Source organism: Oncorhynchus tshawytscha, unplaced genomic scaffold, assembly GCF_018296145.1.
Source record: "Oncorhynchus tshawytscha isolate Ot180627B unplaced genomic scaffold, Otsh_v2.0 Un_contig_5015_pilon_pilon, whole genome shotgun sequence".
Classification (NCBI taxonomy): domain Eukaryota; kingdom Metazoa; phylum Chordata; class Actinopteri; order Salmoniformes; family Salmonidae; genus Oncorhynchus; species Oncorhynchus tshawytscha.
The window spans coordinates 655,001-670,000 of NW_024609820.1; the positions used below are offsets into that span (position 1 = coordinate 655,001).

The 15,000-nt window shown below is 46.1% G+C and overlaps 2 protein-coding genes and 1 long non-coding RNA gene across 5 annotated transcripts in view; 2 read left to right on the forward strand and 1 right to left on the reverse strand.

Moving 5' to 3' along the window:
• LOC121846109 overlaps nt 1-128 on the forward strand; it is a 2,108-nt gene extending 1,980 nt beyond the window's left edge. The window contains exon 2 of the long non-coding RNA XR_006083015.1: nt 1-128. This exon is cut by the window's left edge and continues 1,114 nt beyond it. This is a non-coding gene — a long non-coding RNA (uncharacterized LOC121846109).
• scml2 (Scm polycomb group protein like 2) overlaps nt 1-4,711 on the forward strand; it is a 52,214-nt gene extending 47,503 nt beyond the window's left edge. Inside the window, exons 12-14 of one of the 3 annotated variants that reach the window (XM_042318995.1) lie at nt 1,221-1,403; nt 1,790-1,945; nt 4,200-4,711. In XM_042318995.1, coding sequence (XP_042174929.1) covers nt 1,221-1,403; nt 1,790-1,945; nt 4,200-4,531 — 671 coding nt within the window. In that variant the 3' untranslated portion in view covers nt 4,532-4,711. The other 2 variants (XM_042318994.1, XM_042318996.1) reach the window with 2 other exon arrangements.
• Nucleotides 4,712-10,566: 5,855 nt separating this feature from the next.
• Nucleotides 10,567-15,000, reverse strand: part of si:ch211-161f7.2 (retinoic acid-induced protein 2) — a 26,353-nt gene continuing 21,919 nt past the window's right edge. The window contains exons 2-3 of the mRNA XM_024409348.2: nt 12,835-13,580; nt 10,567-12,734 (exon numbers count right to left, since the gene is read on the reverse strand). Of these exons, the coding sequence (XP_024265116.2) occupies nt 11,539-12,734; nt 12,835-13,474 (1,836 nt within the window). The 5' untranslated portion in view covers nt 13,475-13,580 and the 3' untranslated portion in view covers nt 10,567-11,538. The remainder of the gene's footprint in view (nt 12,735-12,834; nt 13,581-15,000) is intronic.

The window sequence follows — 15,000 nt, forward strand, 5'->3', positions numbered from 1 at the left end:
AAACCAAATAATCATGTCTTTACTGCGCCATAGAAACCAAATAATCATGTCTTTACTGCGCCATAGAAACCAAATAATCATGTCTTTACTGCGCCATAGAAACCAAATAATCATGTCTTTACTGCGCCTAGAAACCAAATAATCATGTCTTTACTGCGCCATAGAAACCAAATAATCATGTCTTTACTGCGCCATAGAAACCAAATAATCATGTCTTTACTGCGCCATAGAAACCAAATAATCATGTCTTTACTGCGCCATAGAAACCAAATAATCATGTCTTTACTGCGCCATAGAAACCAAATAATCATGTCTTTACTGCGCCATAGAAACCAAATAATCATGTCTGTTACTGCGCCATAGAATCATGGTTCTCATGGTTCTCTCTTGTTCCTCTACAGCAGATAAATGGTGAGCAATATGTTTGGAACATGGAATCACAATAAAATCACAGTATCGAATCGCAATACATACAGAATTGTGAGAATTCTCCATACATAAGTATGGTGATAATATGGTATGGTCAGGTCCCTAACAGATAGTGTTTCAACAGCTAGGTAAAGAGCTATGTGATGTATGTCTGGTACAGCCAGTCATTTCTCCATCTGCTGAGTGCCTCTGCCTGCCTCTCTCAGCCCAGATACAGACAGTTGAAGTCGGGAGTTTACATACACCTTAGCCAAACACATTTAAACTTAGTTTTTCACAATTCCTGACATTTAATCCTAGTAAAAATTCCCTGTTTTTAGGTCAGTTAGGGTCAGCACTTTATTTTAAGAATGTGAAATGTCAGAATAATAGTAGAGAGAATTATTTATTTCAGCTTTTATTTCTTTCATCACATTCCCAGTGGGTCAGAAGTTTACAAACACTCAATTAGTATTTTCTAGCATTGCCTTTAAATTGTTTAACTTGGGTCAAACATTTCAGGTAACCTTCCATAAGCTTCCCACAATAAGTTGGGTGAATTTTGGCCCATTCCTCCTGACAGAGCTGATGTAACCAAGTCAGGTTTGTAGGCCTTCTTTCTGTCCCAGGCCTTCAGAGCCTCTGTAATCAGCTAGATACCATATGACTGTGTCTATCTGTTCTGTCTCCCACCCTGCAGTGCGGTCTGATGGGGGGATCCACTATGTCAAGCTGTCCCAGGCCTTCAGAGCCTCTGTAATCAGCTAGATACCATATGACTGTGTCTATCTGTTCTGTCTCCCACCCTGCAGTGCGGTCTGATGGGGGGATCCACTATGTCAAGCTGCCACAGGCCTCCTCTGCCTCCTTTGTGCTCAGGTTCATGGAGACTCTGTGTCACCAACTGCAAAGTGACAACCTGTTCTCCTCCCAACCCTTCAGCCCTGCATTCATGGCCTCCACTGGACACACAGCCTACGACAGGAGCACGTCAGGTAATGCCTGCAAACCATGTGTGTGTGTGTGTGTGTGTGTGTGTGTGTGTGTGTGTGTGTGTGTGTGTGTGTGTGTGTGTGTGTGTGTGTGTGTGTGTGTGTGTGTGTGTGTGTGTGTGTGTGTGTTTGTGTGTGTGTGAGCTTTTCCTTATCTTTGTCACAAAGCCACAAGCCAGCATGTATTTCCCATCAACAGTCACAATAGAAACTGTGGCTATTTCTCTAATATTCCAATGGTCATCTATAATGTCATAGCATTTCCTTCAACAGGTCACTGACCCACATGAAACATCAGACCCCAAAAAAACACAAGTTTATAGAGATCTCAGTGGCCCTCAGTTGGCAGTAGCTGATGCCGTCTCTTGTCTCTCCTCTGTTGTCTTCAGTAAAAGAAGAGATGTCAGAGGCCTTGTCCATAGCCAGAGGCTCCGTAGGAAGGAGCAGGCGTTTCCAGATGGACAGAGACAGGGACTGTAACCTTTACCCTTCTCCCCTGTCCTCCTCCAAACGGCTGCACAGCACAGAGGCACACCCCTCGGAAGGTACACTAACACCCCTCAGCCTCAGAGCTACCCCTGGTGCACTCACTGGAGATACATCGCAATAGTTTGAAATGACCTCCTGTCCTTCCTTTGTCATCTCGTCTCCTTCAGTACTGATATATAAACACAAAATACAGGATAAGGAAACTAAATGGAGGATAGCTACCCAGGAACAGACTTTCACCTGTCCAGTTCTTTAATGTCAGTGCAGATGAAATGAGGAGAGGAAGCCTCTCTACACTATTAAGATGCAGCCCAGTGTTGGACTGGGCACTGTGATTAACTAGAAGGAGAGGAAGCCTCTCTACACTATTAAGATGCAGCCCAGTGTTGGACTGGGCACTGTGATTAACTAGAAGGAGAGGAAGCCTCTCTACACTATTAAGATGCAGCCCAGTGTTGGACTGGGCACTGTGATTAACTAGAAGGAGAGGAAGCCTCTCTACACTATTAAGATGCAGCCCAGTGCTGGACTGGGCACTGTGATTAACTAGAAGGAGAGGAAGCCTCTCTACACTATTAAGATGCAGCCCAGTGTTGGACTGGGCACTGTGATTAACTAGAAGGAGAGGAAGCCTCTCTACACTATTAAGATGCAGCCCAGTGCTGGACTGGGCACTGTGATTAACTAGAAGGAGAGGAAGCCTCTCTACACTATTAAGATGCAGCCCAGTGCTGGACTGGGCACTGTGATTAACTAGAAGGAGAGGAAGCCTCTCTACACTATTAAGATGCAGCCCAGTGCTGGACTGGGCACTGTGATTAACTAGAAGGAGAGGAAGCCTCTCTACACTATTAAGATGCAGCCCAGTGCTGGACTGGGCACTGTGATTAACTAGAAGGAGAGGAAGCCTCTCTACACTATTAAGATGCAGCCCAGTGTTGGACTGGGCACTGTGATTAACTAGAAGGAGAGGAAGCCTCTCTACACTATTAAGATGCAGCCCAGTGCTGGACTGGGCACTGTGATTAACTAGAAGGACCACTCTACTGAATTAACACAAATAACCACTTCCTTGTGTCCTCAGTAGAGTGATAGTTGTGGCCAATCGTCTTCCTTCTTATTATCCCTGATTCTACATTATTGAAACACTATCCTTAATGCATAACTGCTGTTTGGTTAATTAAAACTTCTGCTTGTATAGTTTATTAATGAAGTCTTAGTAACTGTACAGATATTGATGACCTGCCACTGTTCAATGTAATTGCATCAGCAACTTACGGCTAAGCTACCACTTCATGATTAATCACCGATCACCAAGCAGCTAACGGCTAAGCTACCACTTCATGATTAATCACTGATCACCAAGCAGCTAATGGCTAAGCTACCACTTCATGATTAATCACCAAGCAGCTAACGGCTAAGCTACCACTTCATGATTAATCACTGATCACCAAGCAGCTAACGGCTAAGCTACCACTTCATGATTAATCACCGATCACCAAGCAGCTAACGGCTAAGCTACCACTTCATGATTAATCACCGATCACCAAGCAGCTAACGGCTAAGCTACCACTTCATGATTAATCACTGATCACCAAGCAGCTAACGGCTAAGCTACCACTTCATGATTAATACCGATCACCAAGCAGCTAACGGCTAAGCTACCACTTCATGATTAATCACTGATCACCAAGCAGCTAATGGCTAAGCTCACCAAGCAGCTAACGGCTAAGCTACCACTTCATGATTAATCACCAAGCAGCTAACGGCTAAGCTACCACTTCATGATTAATCACTGATCACCAAGCAGCTAACGGCTAAGCTACCACTTCATGATTAATCACCGATCACCAAGCAGCTAACGGCTAAGCTACCACTTCATGATTAATCACCGATCACCAAGCAGCTAACGGCTAAGCTACCACTTCATGATTAATCACCGATCACCAAGCAGCTAACGGCTAAGCTACCACTTCATGATTAATCACCGATCACCAAGCAGCTAACGGCTAAGCTACCACTTCATGATTAATCACCGATCACCAAGTAGCTAACGGCTAAGCTACCACTTCATGATTGATCACCAAGCAGCTAACGGCTAAGCTACCACTTCATGATTAATCACCGATCACCAAGCAGCTAACGGCTAAGCTACCACTTCATGATTGATCACCAATCATCAAACACTTGCTTAGTTTCTCATGACACATTATTACATGGCATTTTACTTTAAGAATTCATGTGTGTGTGTGACACTGTATTAGTGTGTGTCTATACACTGACGATCCTACCTCTCTTACCCTCCATCAGAGCCCCTTCCTCGCAGTGAGAACGGTTTGACTGAGGACCCTATGGACACCTCCACCTCTCCCTCCATGACCCCTCGCCCCCTGACACAACGCACCACCTCAGAGTACCGTGGCCAGGGGTCCAGCAGCCCCTACTACCCTGGGTCTGGCCCTGGTCACCCCCCACCACCACCCCTCAGGCGCCTGGCCCCCAACCCTTCTGACCTGGGGTCCAGAGGGCTACAGAGACGAGTGGAAGGTAGGCCTTGTAAGAGCTTAACCCCCATTGGCTGGCTGACTGGGCGGGCCTTGTGTGTGCCTCTAGATTCTAGTTGGCCATTTACGTTTGTTTGAATGTTGATCTTTTTGGGGGGGGCTAGGCTTCCTGTGTTGGAGCAGATCACATTCAACATTTTACTAACTTAGCAGACGCTCGTATCCAGAGTTAGTTAGTGCATTCATCTTAAGATAGCTAGGTGAGACAACCACACATCTCAGTCATAGTCAGTACATTTTCCAGAATAAAGCAGCTAAGACAGTGCTAGCAAGACAAGTTAGTTCAAGAAAGGCGATGGTGTTTTTATTTTCATTCGTTTAACAGAGGTGTAGTCAGGTGGCAGTAAATATGTTGTGTAGCACTGCCACCTAGTGGACAATGCCATGGATATGTTGTGTAGCACTGTCACCTAGTGGACAATGCCATGGATATGTTGTGTAGCACTGCCACCTAGTGGACAATGCCATGGATATGTTGTGTAGCACTGTCACCTAGTGGACAATGCCATGGATATGTTGTGTAGCACTGCCACCTAGTGGACAATGCCATGGATATGTTGTGTAGCACTGCCACCTAGTGGACAATGCCATGGATATGTTGTGTAGCACTGCCACCTAGTGGACAATGCCATGGATATGTTGTGTAGCACTGCCACCTAGTGGACAATGCCATGGATATGTTGTGTAGCACTGCCACCTAGTGGACAATGCCATGGATATGTTGTGTAGCACTGCCACCTAGTGGACAATGCCATGGATATGTTGTGTAGCACTGTCACCTAGTGGACAATGCCATGGATATGTTGTGTAGCACTGTCACCTAGTGGACAATGCCATGGATATGTTGTGTAGCACTGCCACCTAGTGGACAATGCCATGGATATGTTGTGTAGCACTGCCACCTAGTGGACAATGCCATGGATATGTTGTGTAGCACTGCCACCTAGTGGACAATGCCATGGATATGTTGTGTAGCACTGCCACCTAGTGGACAATGCCATGGATATGTTGTGTAGCACTGCCACCTAGTGGACAATGCCATGGATATGTTGTGTAGCACTGCCACCCAGTGGACAATGCCATGGATATGTTGTGTAGCACTGCCACCTAGTGGACAATGCCATGGATATGTTGTGTAGCACTGCCACCTAGTGGACAATGCCATGGATGTTATGTTGTGTAAGCACTGCCATTTTTAGTGGACAATGCCATGATTTTGTGACAGCCTGGAACAGTGGTTAATGCCATGGATATGGGGCAGCACTGCCACCTAGTGGACAATGCCATGGATATGTTTGAAACACTGCCACCTAGTGGACAATGCCATGGATACTAGGCTACCTGCCGCCCTGGACAATGTCTGGAAAGGATCAGCACTTCATAGTGGACAATGCCATGGATATGTTGTGAGCACTGCCACCTAGTGACAATGCCATGGATATGTCTGTGTAGCACTGTCACCTAGTGGACAATCCCATGGATATGTTTGTGACCCCCAAACACTCGGACCCCACGTGGAGCTCTTCAGAAAACACGTGAGTGGACCTTGATTGATTTATTTATTGATTGATGATGTTTCTTGTCCTGCCACCTAGTGGACAATGCCATGGATATGTTGTGTACACTAGCACTGCCACCTCCAGTGGACAATGCCATGGATATGTTGATGCCCCCTGTAAAGTATTTTTATTTATTTAACCAGGCGGGTCCAGGCCTGATGTTACACTATTGAGAAGTCAGTTAAGAACAAATTTACACTATTGAGATGCCCCAGATGTGTGGCCTAGGAACAGTGGGTCTAAGTGCCAGGTCCAGGCCTGATGGCACCTTGAGATGCTCCTAGATTTGAAACCTCGGTTACTAGTCCCTGACCACTATTGAGATGCCGCCCTGTAAGTGTCAGGAAAGCCTGATCAGTATCCATGGTGTTTAACTGATGTTACACTATTGAGATTCTGACTCTCTGCTGCTCTGTCTGTGTGTTCTGATGTTCACTATTGAGTCCACCACAGGTCCTGGGCAGGCCTGGCAGCTGCAGATGGGAGGCTGTCCAGGCCTGATGTTACACTATTGAGATGCCCCCTAGATGTGTGTCTGTGGATCCAGGTGATGCAGTTTGTCCAGGCAGGCCTGATGTTACACTATTGAGATGCCCCCTAGATGTGTGTCCCGGGTCCAGGCCTGATGTTACACTATTGAGAGCTCTTCCAGGCCATGAAAGACATGTGTGAGTGCCAGGTCCAGGCCTGATGTTACACTATTGATTGATGATGTTGTCTGTCCTAGATGTGTGTCTATTGAGATGCCAGGTCCAGGCCTGATGTTACACTATTGAGATGCCCCCTAGATGTGTGTCTAAGTGCCAGGTCCAGGCCTGATGTTACACTATTGAGATGCCCCTAGATGTGTGTCTAAGTGCCAGGTCCAGGCCTGATGTTACACTATTGAGATGCCCCCTAGATGTGTGTCTAAGTGCCAGGTCCAGGCCTGATGTTACACTATTGAGATGCCCCCTAGATGTGTGTCTAAGTGCCGGGTCCAGGCCTGATGTTACACTATTGAGATGCCCCCTAGATGTGTGTCTAAGTGCCGGGTCCAGGCCTGATGTTACACTATTGAGATGCCCCCTAGATGTGTGTCTAAGTGCCAGGTCCAGGCCTGATGTTACACTATTGAGATGCCCCCTAGATGTGTGTCTAAGTGCCGGGTCCAGGCCTGATGTTACACTATTGAGATGCTCCCTAGATGTGTGTCTAAGTGCCAGGTCCAGGCCTGATGTTACACTATTGAGATGCTCCCCTAGTTACACTATTGAGATGCCCCTAGATGTGTGTCTAAGTGCGAGATTCATGTGTGTCTAAGTGCCAGGTCCAGGCCTGATGTTACACTATTGAGATGCTCCCTAGATGTGTGTCTAAGTGCCAGGTCCAGGCCTGATGTTACACTATTGAGATGCCCCCTAGATGTGTGTCTAAGTGCCAGGTCCAGGCCTGATGTTACACTATTGAGATGCTCCCTAGATGTGTGTCTAAGTGCCAGGTCCAGGCCTGATGTTACACTATTGAGATGCTCCCTAGATGTGTGTCTAAGTGCCGGGTCCAGGCCTGATGTTACACTATTGAGATGCTCCCTAGATTATTTTTATGTTGTGTAAAAATTCAATAAATATCCCCAAAAAAGAAATTCCCCCCTGGATATGTGTTAGGTGTCTGGCCTGGTTCTGATGTGCTCCAGCCCTCCTTGCTGTGTGTATATCCCTGTCAGAAGCAGGAAGGGAGGACGTCTGTGTCACAGAGAGAGATTTACAACACTGTTCTAATTCTATTCCTGTGGCCTGTGTCCTCTGTGTTTTATTCTATAACCTGGGAGACTAGCACTGGCCTGTGTCCTCTGTGTTTAGTCTATAACCTGGGAGACTAGCACTGGCCTGTCTCAGAACCTTCCCTACCTGTCTGGAGAGAATCACTTTCATTCCCTCCAGGAAAACCCAACTCTGTTCAACCATACAGGCCATCTACAACGCAGTGAATGTTTACAGTACGACGCCAGACATTTTCTGTTGATGTCTGTCTGGACATCTCAGCTCAGAGAGAATTATGTTGTTGTTCTGCTGTTATGTTGGTTCTGTGTTGGGGGAAATAGGTGCACCTATCACTGTTGAACGTTAAAAAACCCCACAACCTTTCATTTAGAAGAGTTAATCATAGATGTTTCGGCCATCTTAGCTGTCGTCTGGTCCTGTGTTGGTGCTAAGCCCTCTTTCTGACTGCGTTTGTCTCTTGTCTTCAGGAGATCGACGGAAAGGCGCTGATGCTTCTACGTAGTGACATCATCATGAAGTACATGGGTCTGAAGCTAGGCCCCGCCCTCAAGCTATGTCATCACATCGAGAGGCTCAAACAGACCAAACAGTACACACACACACACACACACACACACACACACACACACACACTCACACACATACACACATACACACACACACACACACACACACACACATACACTCACACACACACACACACACACACACACACACACACACACACACACACACACACACACACACACACACACACACACACACACACACACACACACACACACATATACACACACACACACACAAACACTAGAATGGGAAGATCAAACCCTAAGCACAATGAGTCCTTAATCATTCCTTTGCAGAGACCTTCATACCTCATCCTGTGATGAAGAGCATTCAGAGAAACAGTATGAACGTCAGTGTGAACGTCAGTACAGAGAAACACTATGAACGAACTTCAGTCTACTATTCTTTAGAATAGACTCAGCTGAATCCCAAAGGATGATGTTGAGTGTTTACCTACCTATGCATTGCCCATGTACACCTTCTCTCAACCCTTACCTACTTAGCCTGGTCCCAGAATGTTCTGTAAAAAACAAACAGATCTGAGATCAGGCTACTGTCGGCCGTGGAGACCTGGAGATGCAAGGAGCCATCTCCACACAACCCCCAATGCCATGTACTACTTGTTGCACTAGCCTCTCATTGCAATAAGATATCAACCATTCAGCTTCTAGATGGATACTGTGATTTGATTCTTCAATAGTTTCAATATCAAAGGATGTTGATAAGGAGAATGTACCATGCTGTTAAGATTCATTGTTTGTTTTGGACACTGCATTTGACCGTACTCCTTAGTGCATTCAGGGTGTGACATCACACAATCTGGACTCGTTGGAACACTGATCGTTCTTCGGATCGCCCAATGGAACTTCTAACCAGGATCTATGATTGTGATTGGACATTCACATATTCCTCTGCTGCGTGTAGATTCTAGAATACGTTGGACAATGAAGACAGGAAGTTCCTGTTCAAGTCAACGTCTCATTGTAAAAGAAGATGGTGGACTTATGTTTGAAGAACCAGACAAAAAACCTGTGTTTTACATAAAAAGCCAAAAAATATGTTTGTTTTTTAATATCTTGTATTTTGTACTGTCTTTAAAAGGTATTATTAATCTCTGCATATATACAGGAAGGTTGTGTTGAATCCTGTCTGTATTTTAACCCAGACAATCTGGTATTTGTAATGGTGGTGTTGGCTACACCATCCGACCTGATGGTAGCCAAGCTGAACATTGATTGCAACACGTGTATGGCCTTCATCTCATTTCAAATCATAGCCGTTAAAAGTAGGTCGTTGACTGTTGGTTGTCTGAAGGTTTTCAAGCACCAAATGGACAGTTGATATGTATCTAACGTTTCATGTCCAGGATATCCTGCATATATGGATACAAGGCTGTGTAGCAGTCAGGCAAACAGGATATGGAGTGTTGGGGGGATTCAACACACAAGGAAAAGAGATGTGGATGGGATTCATTTGTGTCACAACAACCTATAATGTGATAAAATAGGACTTATTTTGACTATTTATCTTGTCGCTGTGGCAGAAGAAGTGATCCATTTCTGAACATTTTTCCGAAGGTTTTCAGTTGAAATGAATGGTAACACTTACAACGGCCCCTTGCTTTATTGTGATACTCAGGTTTTACTAGGCTTTTGTGTTTTAGGACAGACTTCTTCATAGTAGCATTTGCTTGTAAGTTCATTTTCTGTTTGACAATATTTTAGATCAACTTTGTATATATTTTTTAAGATTCTACATTTTGGTCTGTTGTTCCATAGAAACAACACACAGTGTACATACATATGGTAAAAACAACTTTTCAAGTACCGGTACTGGAAAAGGCTTGTTTGTTAAATAATATTTGCATATGTACTTTCACGCAATTAAACTTTTTTTTTTTCACCATTTGCCTCATTTCATGAGAGTTGACAAGCATTTTTATTTAAACCTTTTATTTAACTAGGCAAGTCCGTTAAGAACAAATTCTTATTTACAACGCGGGCCTACCGGGGAACAGTGGGTTAACTGCCTTGTTCAGGAGCAGAACAGACATTTTTACCTTGTCAGCTCATGGATTTGATCCAGCAGCCTTTAATGGTTACTGGCCCAACACTCTAACCACCAGGCCGCCCCGGGCATGAACCTTTAATCATTTGAAAAGGGAAGTGTCCCTTTCAGTAATAAATAAGTACCTGTGATGTTAAGGCAAGGGGCATCATGCTCAACAAAAACACTTTGTTTTATTCACATGACAGTTTTCTCCAAATGAATCACATACAAACATGAACCATCAAATGACTGGCTAAGTGTCTGATCCTAAATCAGATATGAAATACTGTATAGGCCTAGCAAAGCATCAACAAATGTACCTTTTCACATGGAAAGTAGCAGACGATGGACAGCCACATTTTATCTGTGAATTGACAGCATTTTGTAAAAGGAGAAAGTCCTCTTTTAACAGTTTATATTGATGAATTAAACATGAAGGTAATGTAAAAATGTCAGACAACTACAAATACAGTCAACACTACAGCAACAAAGTCGTCCTTTGTCTCTCAACACATGGAAGAGATATTGTCCATGCCAGGAAGATTGTCCCCAATCGTCTGCCGTAGTCACAGTACAACAGCAACAAAGTCGTCCTTTGTCTCTCAACACATGGAAGAGATATTGTCCATGCCAGGAAGATTGTCCCCAATCGTCTGCCGTAGTCACAGTACAACAGCAACAAAGTCGTCCTTCGTCTCTCAACACATGGAAGAGATATTGTCCATGCCAGGAAGATTGTCCCCAATCGTCTGCCGTAGTCACAGCACTTGGCCAATGTCTCAGAAGAACGCCTTGTAACTTCTGTCAACAACAAGAGCTAGCAATAAAGACACGTAAACAACTGGATTTGAACCTCGGGTCTCTTGTGTCCCACAAGACTGTGTTAGCCTGTTGAGCTAAAGCCTAGGCATTAGCTAAGCTCGGGGAGCTAACGCAAGTCTTCAGGTCTTAGTCAAGGATAGTTCACCTCATCAACACCTCCTTTATAACAGAGACCGCCTTGTCTGTTTGACCCAGGATTCGATCCCACCTCTACAGTGACACTTCACGCTCCAGCCTGGTCCCACATCTGCAAGACAGTACAAACAGATCTGGGACCAGGCTAACTCCTCTCTACAAACAGATCTGGGACCAGGCTAACTCTCTACTTCCTGGGGCAGAAGGCAGCCAGACGTTGCTTCTTGATGGGTAGGATGTGGATCTCCTGTGAACTGACCTTCTTCAGTTTGATGGCCTGTCTGTTCCTGGGGAGGTTAGGGTCCTTCTGCTCCACCACATGGTGTCCTCTGGTTAGAGGCAGAGCACCGTAACACTGATGTAACAGCGCCCCCGTGTGGCCGGAGGAGTCGTGTTGTTTAATAGACAGGCTCTTACTGGACAGCCCTGAGAGAGACTTGATCTTCCCACAGAAGATGGCGGTGGTGGGGATCGCGTCTTTGACCGCCACGATGACTTTGGCTGTTTGAGAGGTGTGAAAGATCTCAAAGTTGGAGCCACCGCTGCTGCTACTGCTCTTGGGCTCGCTGCTGGGTCTATTACCGCTCCCACCTCCATCCACCACCGCCCACTGACGCCGTCTACTGAATTCTACATGGGTTACACCGTTCAACAGGCTCGGGTGGTGGTGAAGCTTCTGAGTGCACTCCGCAGGCTTTAAGACCTCCAGAGAAACAGATGTAGTGCCCTCGGGTGAAGGGAGCCAAGCTGTAGTAGCGCCCTCGGAAGAAGTGTGCCAGTCCCGCGATGAAGGACGCTCTTTTCTTTTCTGTTTACTAGCTACAGACAGGTCGAGGACAGTGTCATCGTGTTGTTGAAATGCCATTTCCTGCTTTGGTTGGATTATGGGAGGGGATTTCACTGATAGGTCAAGCACCTCCCCCTCGGGGACCATGGCAACAGAGGACAGAGAGGCCATTGACGATGGAGGGTAAAGAGTCATAATGTTACCGTGTGGTGGAGGACTGACGATCTCCTCATAGTTAGTCTGTGTGCTTTTAGTCACCATACAGGCTGGTTTAGAGGGGTCAGAGAATCCTTTGGACTCCTGGCTCTGTGGGACGGGGATAGGGAGAGGGATGGGTAGAGGCACAGGGAGAGGAACAATGACAGGGTAGGGGACCAGGAGGGTGGCAGGGGGTACCAGGGGGGCTAGCGGGGAGCTGTAGGGGTAGGAGAGGGGTGGAGGTTGGGGTTGGGATGGGGGGAACGAGGCTGAAGCAAAGGGGTCAGTTGGGGTTGACCCCGCTGGGTGACAGGAAGAGGAGGTGGGGTTGGTCTGAGCAGAAAACAGGTCCTGTATGAGGGCAGCGAATGCTGGGTTCTGGAGGATGGCATGAATACCTAGAAGAGAGAGAAAGAGAGAGAATGGTTGTATTACTACAATTGGAGGGATTACACACCAATAGTCGACAGCTGAATTACTATATACCATTACAATTACCTGGGTCCTGGGCTGGAGGTCCAGGTAGTTTCTGATCCAGGGCTGGAGGCTGGCAGAAGGCCAACGAAGCCATGGAAGAGGTCTGAGGCTGGGTGTGACACAGCAGATTGTTCTGCAGGAAGGACAGGGAAGGGTAGGGGGGAGTCTGCTGGAGCATCGCTCCCATGGTGTTCAGATGCTGGAACACATGCTGCTCCAGGACCAGAGGCAGGGAGAGACCAGGGCCTTGGGAGAGGGAGCCCAGGGAGAGAGGCCCCTGGTGGGTCAGGAGGTATGGAGGGATCCCCTGGGGAGGGGTTCCTCCAGCCATCTGTTGGAGGGGGTGGATGGGCAGCATCACAGGACTGTCCCCCAGACAGAGAGGCTGAAGCACGGTGGCAGCCACCTTGAGAGCCACCCCTTCTGGAGCCTCGGCGCTGGGACTGACCATGGTGGGGGACGCTGGGATAGTTACCATATGTGAAAGGCTTGGTTTCTGATTAGCCTGGCCAGGAGAGCTGATGCTTGAGGCCTCGCTTGTAATCAGCTGGGTGACAGTGTTCTCTACCTTTCTGACCCCCTCTCCACCACCTCTTCCTCCTCCACTACTTCCCCCATTCTGAGGAAGGTCAGCTACATGCTCCGAGCAAAGATCCTCCATCTTCTTTTTCCTCAAAACATCCACTGGAGTCTGATCTTAGGACAGGAGGGCCATGGTTACTGTGGCCATGGTTACTGTTTAGCAGAGTCACAGACCGGCATCGAACCTGACGGGGGGAAAGAGAAAAGGCTTGTTTTAATGGACAAATATGGGTCATTAGTCAGAACTAGAACTGGCAAGTTAGCAAAGTGAAGTAAGAGAAAACAACAAGCGTCAGTGTTTATTCAGTGTTCATGTGGATGAAAGCAGAGTAGACTTGGAGATTTATGTCCCAGTCCCTCCTGCTGTGGTTTAATGAAAGACCCCGAGGACAAACTGTTGGACTTGACTTGGTTCAACTCAAAATGAACACTAAATCACTTCTAAATCCTCTTGTCTTTTCCAAATCCCCCAGTATTACCCTTGAACCTGCTAGTGATGTCTGTGTCCCAAATAGCACCCTATTCTCTGTCTAGTGTGTTACATTTGACCTGAGCCCTATGGGCCCTGGTCAAAAGTAGTGCACTATAAGCCTAAGTACAATAACTAACATTGCCAGCACCAGTACATTTATTAAAAACTTGTTTCCCTGGCAGGCATAGATTGAGCAGGAATGTAATTTCATAAGGGTCATGTTTAGCCTGGTTTAGTTGAGTTAGATTGGACAGAAGGTGGCTCATGTCCTTACAGAGACCTAGGAGGTAGAGAACCTGTAATAAACCTTGAGTTAGATTGGACAGAAGGTGGCTCATGTCCTTACAGAGACCTAGGAGGTAGAGAACCTGTAATAAACCTTGAGTTAGATTGGACAGAAGGTGGCTCATGTCCTTACAGAGACCTAGGAGGTAGAGAACCTGTAATAAACCTTGAGTTAGATTGGACAGAAGGTGGCTCATGTCCTTACAGAGACCTAGGAGGTAGAGAACCTGTAATAAACCTTGAGTTAGATTGGACAGAAGGTGGCTCATGTCCTTACAGAGACCTAGGAGGTAGAGAACCTGTAATAAACCTTGAGTTAGATTGGACAGAAGGTGGCTCATGTCCTTACAGAGACCTAGGAGGTAGAGAACCTGTAATAAACCTTGAGTTAGATTGGACAGAAGGTGGCTCATGTCCTTACAGAGACCTAGGAGGTAGAGAACCTGTAATAAACCTTGAGTTAGATTGGACAGAAGGTGGCTCATGTCCTTACAGACACCTAGGAGGTAGAGAACCTGTAATAAACCGGGTCCTAATAATGAAGAGACAGTAGACAATCTGTGTGTGACAGCTGAAGCACTGACACAAGCTCACAGCTGACATAACACTTGTTTTAGCAGCAGAACAGAGAACACAGGAAATCTGTTATTTTGTTCTCCAACATATCAACCAAATACAGGAAACAGGATATTTCTATAATGAGGCCTTGAAGTGACCATAAAACTAGACTGGATCAATATGAACAACAGTCTAACATTGTCGTGTTTTAAACCAGAGTTAAAACTAGACTGGATCAATATGAACAACAGTCTAACATTGTCGTGTTTTAAACCAGAGTTAAAACTAGA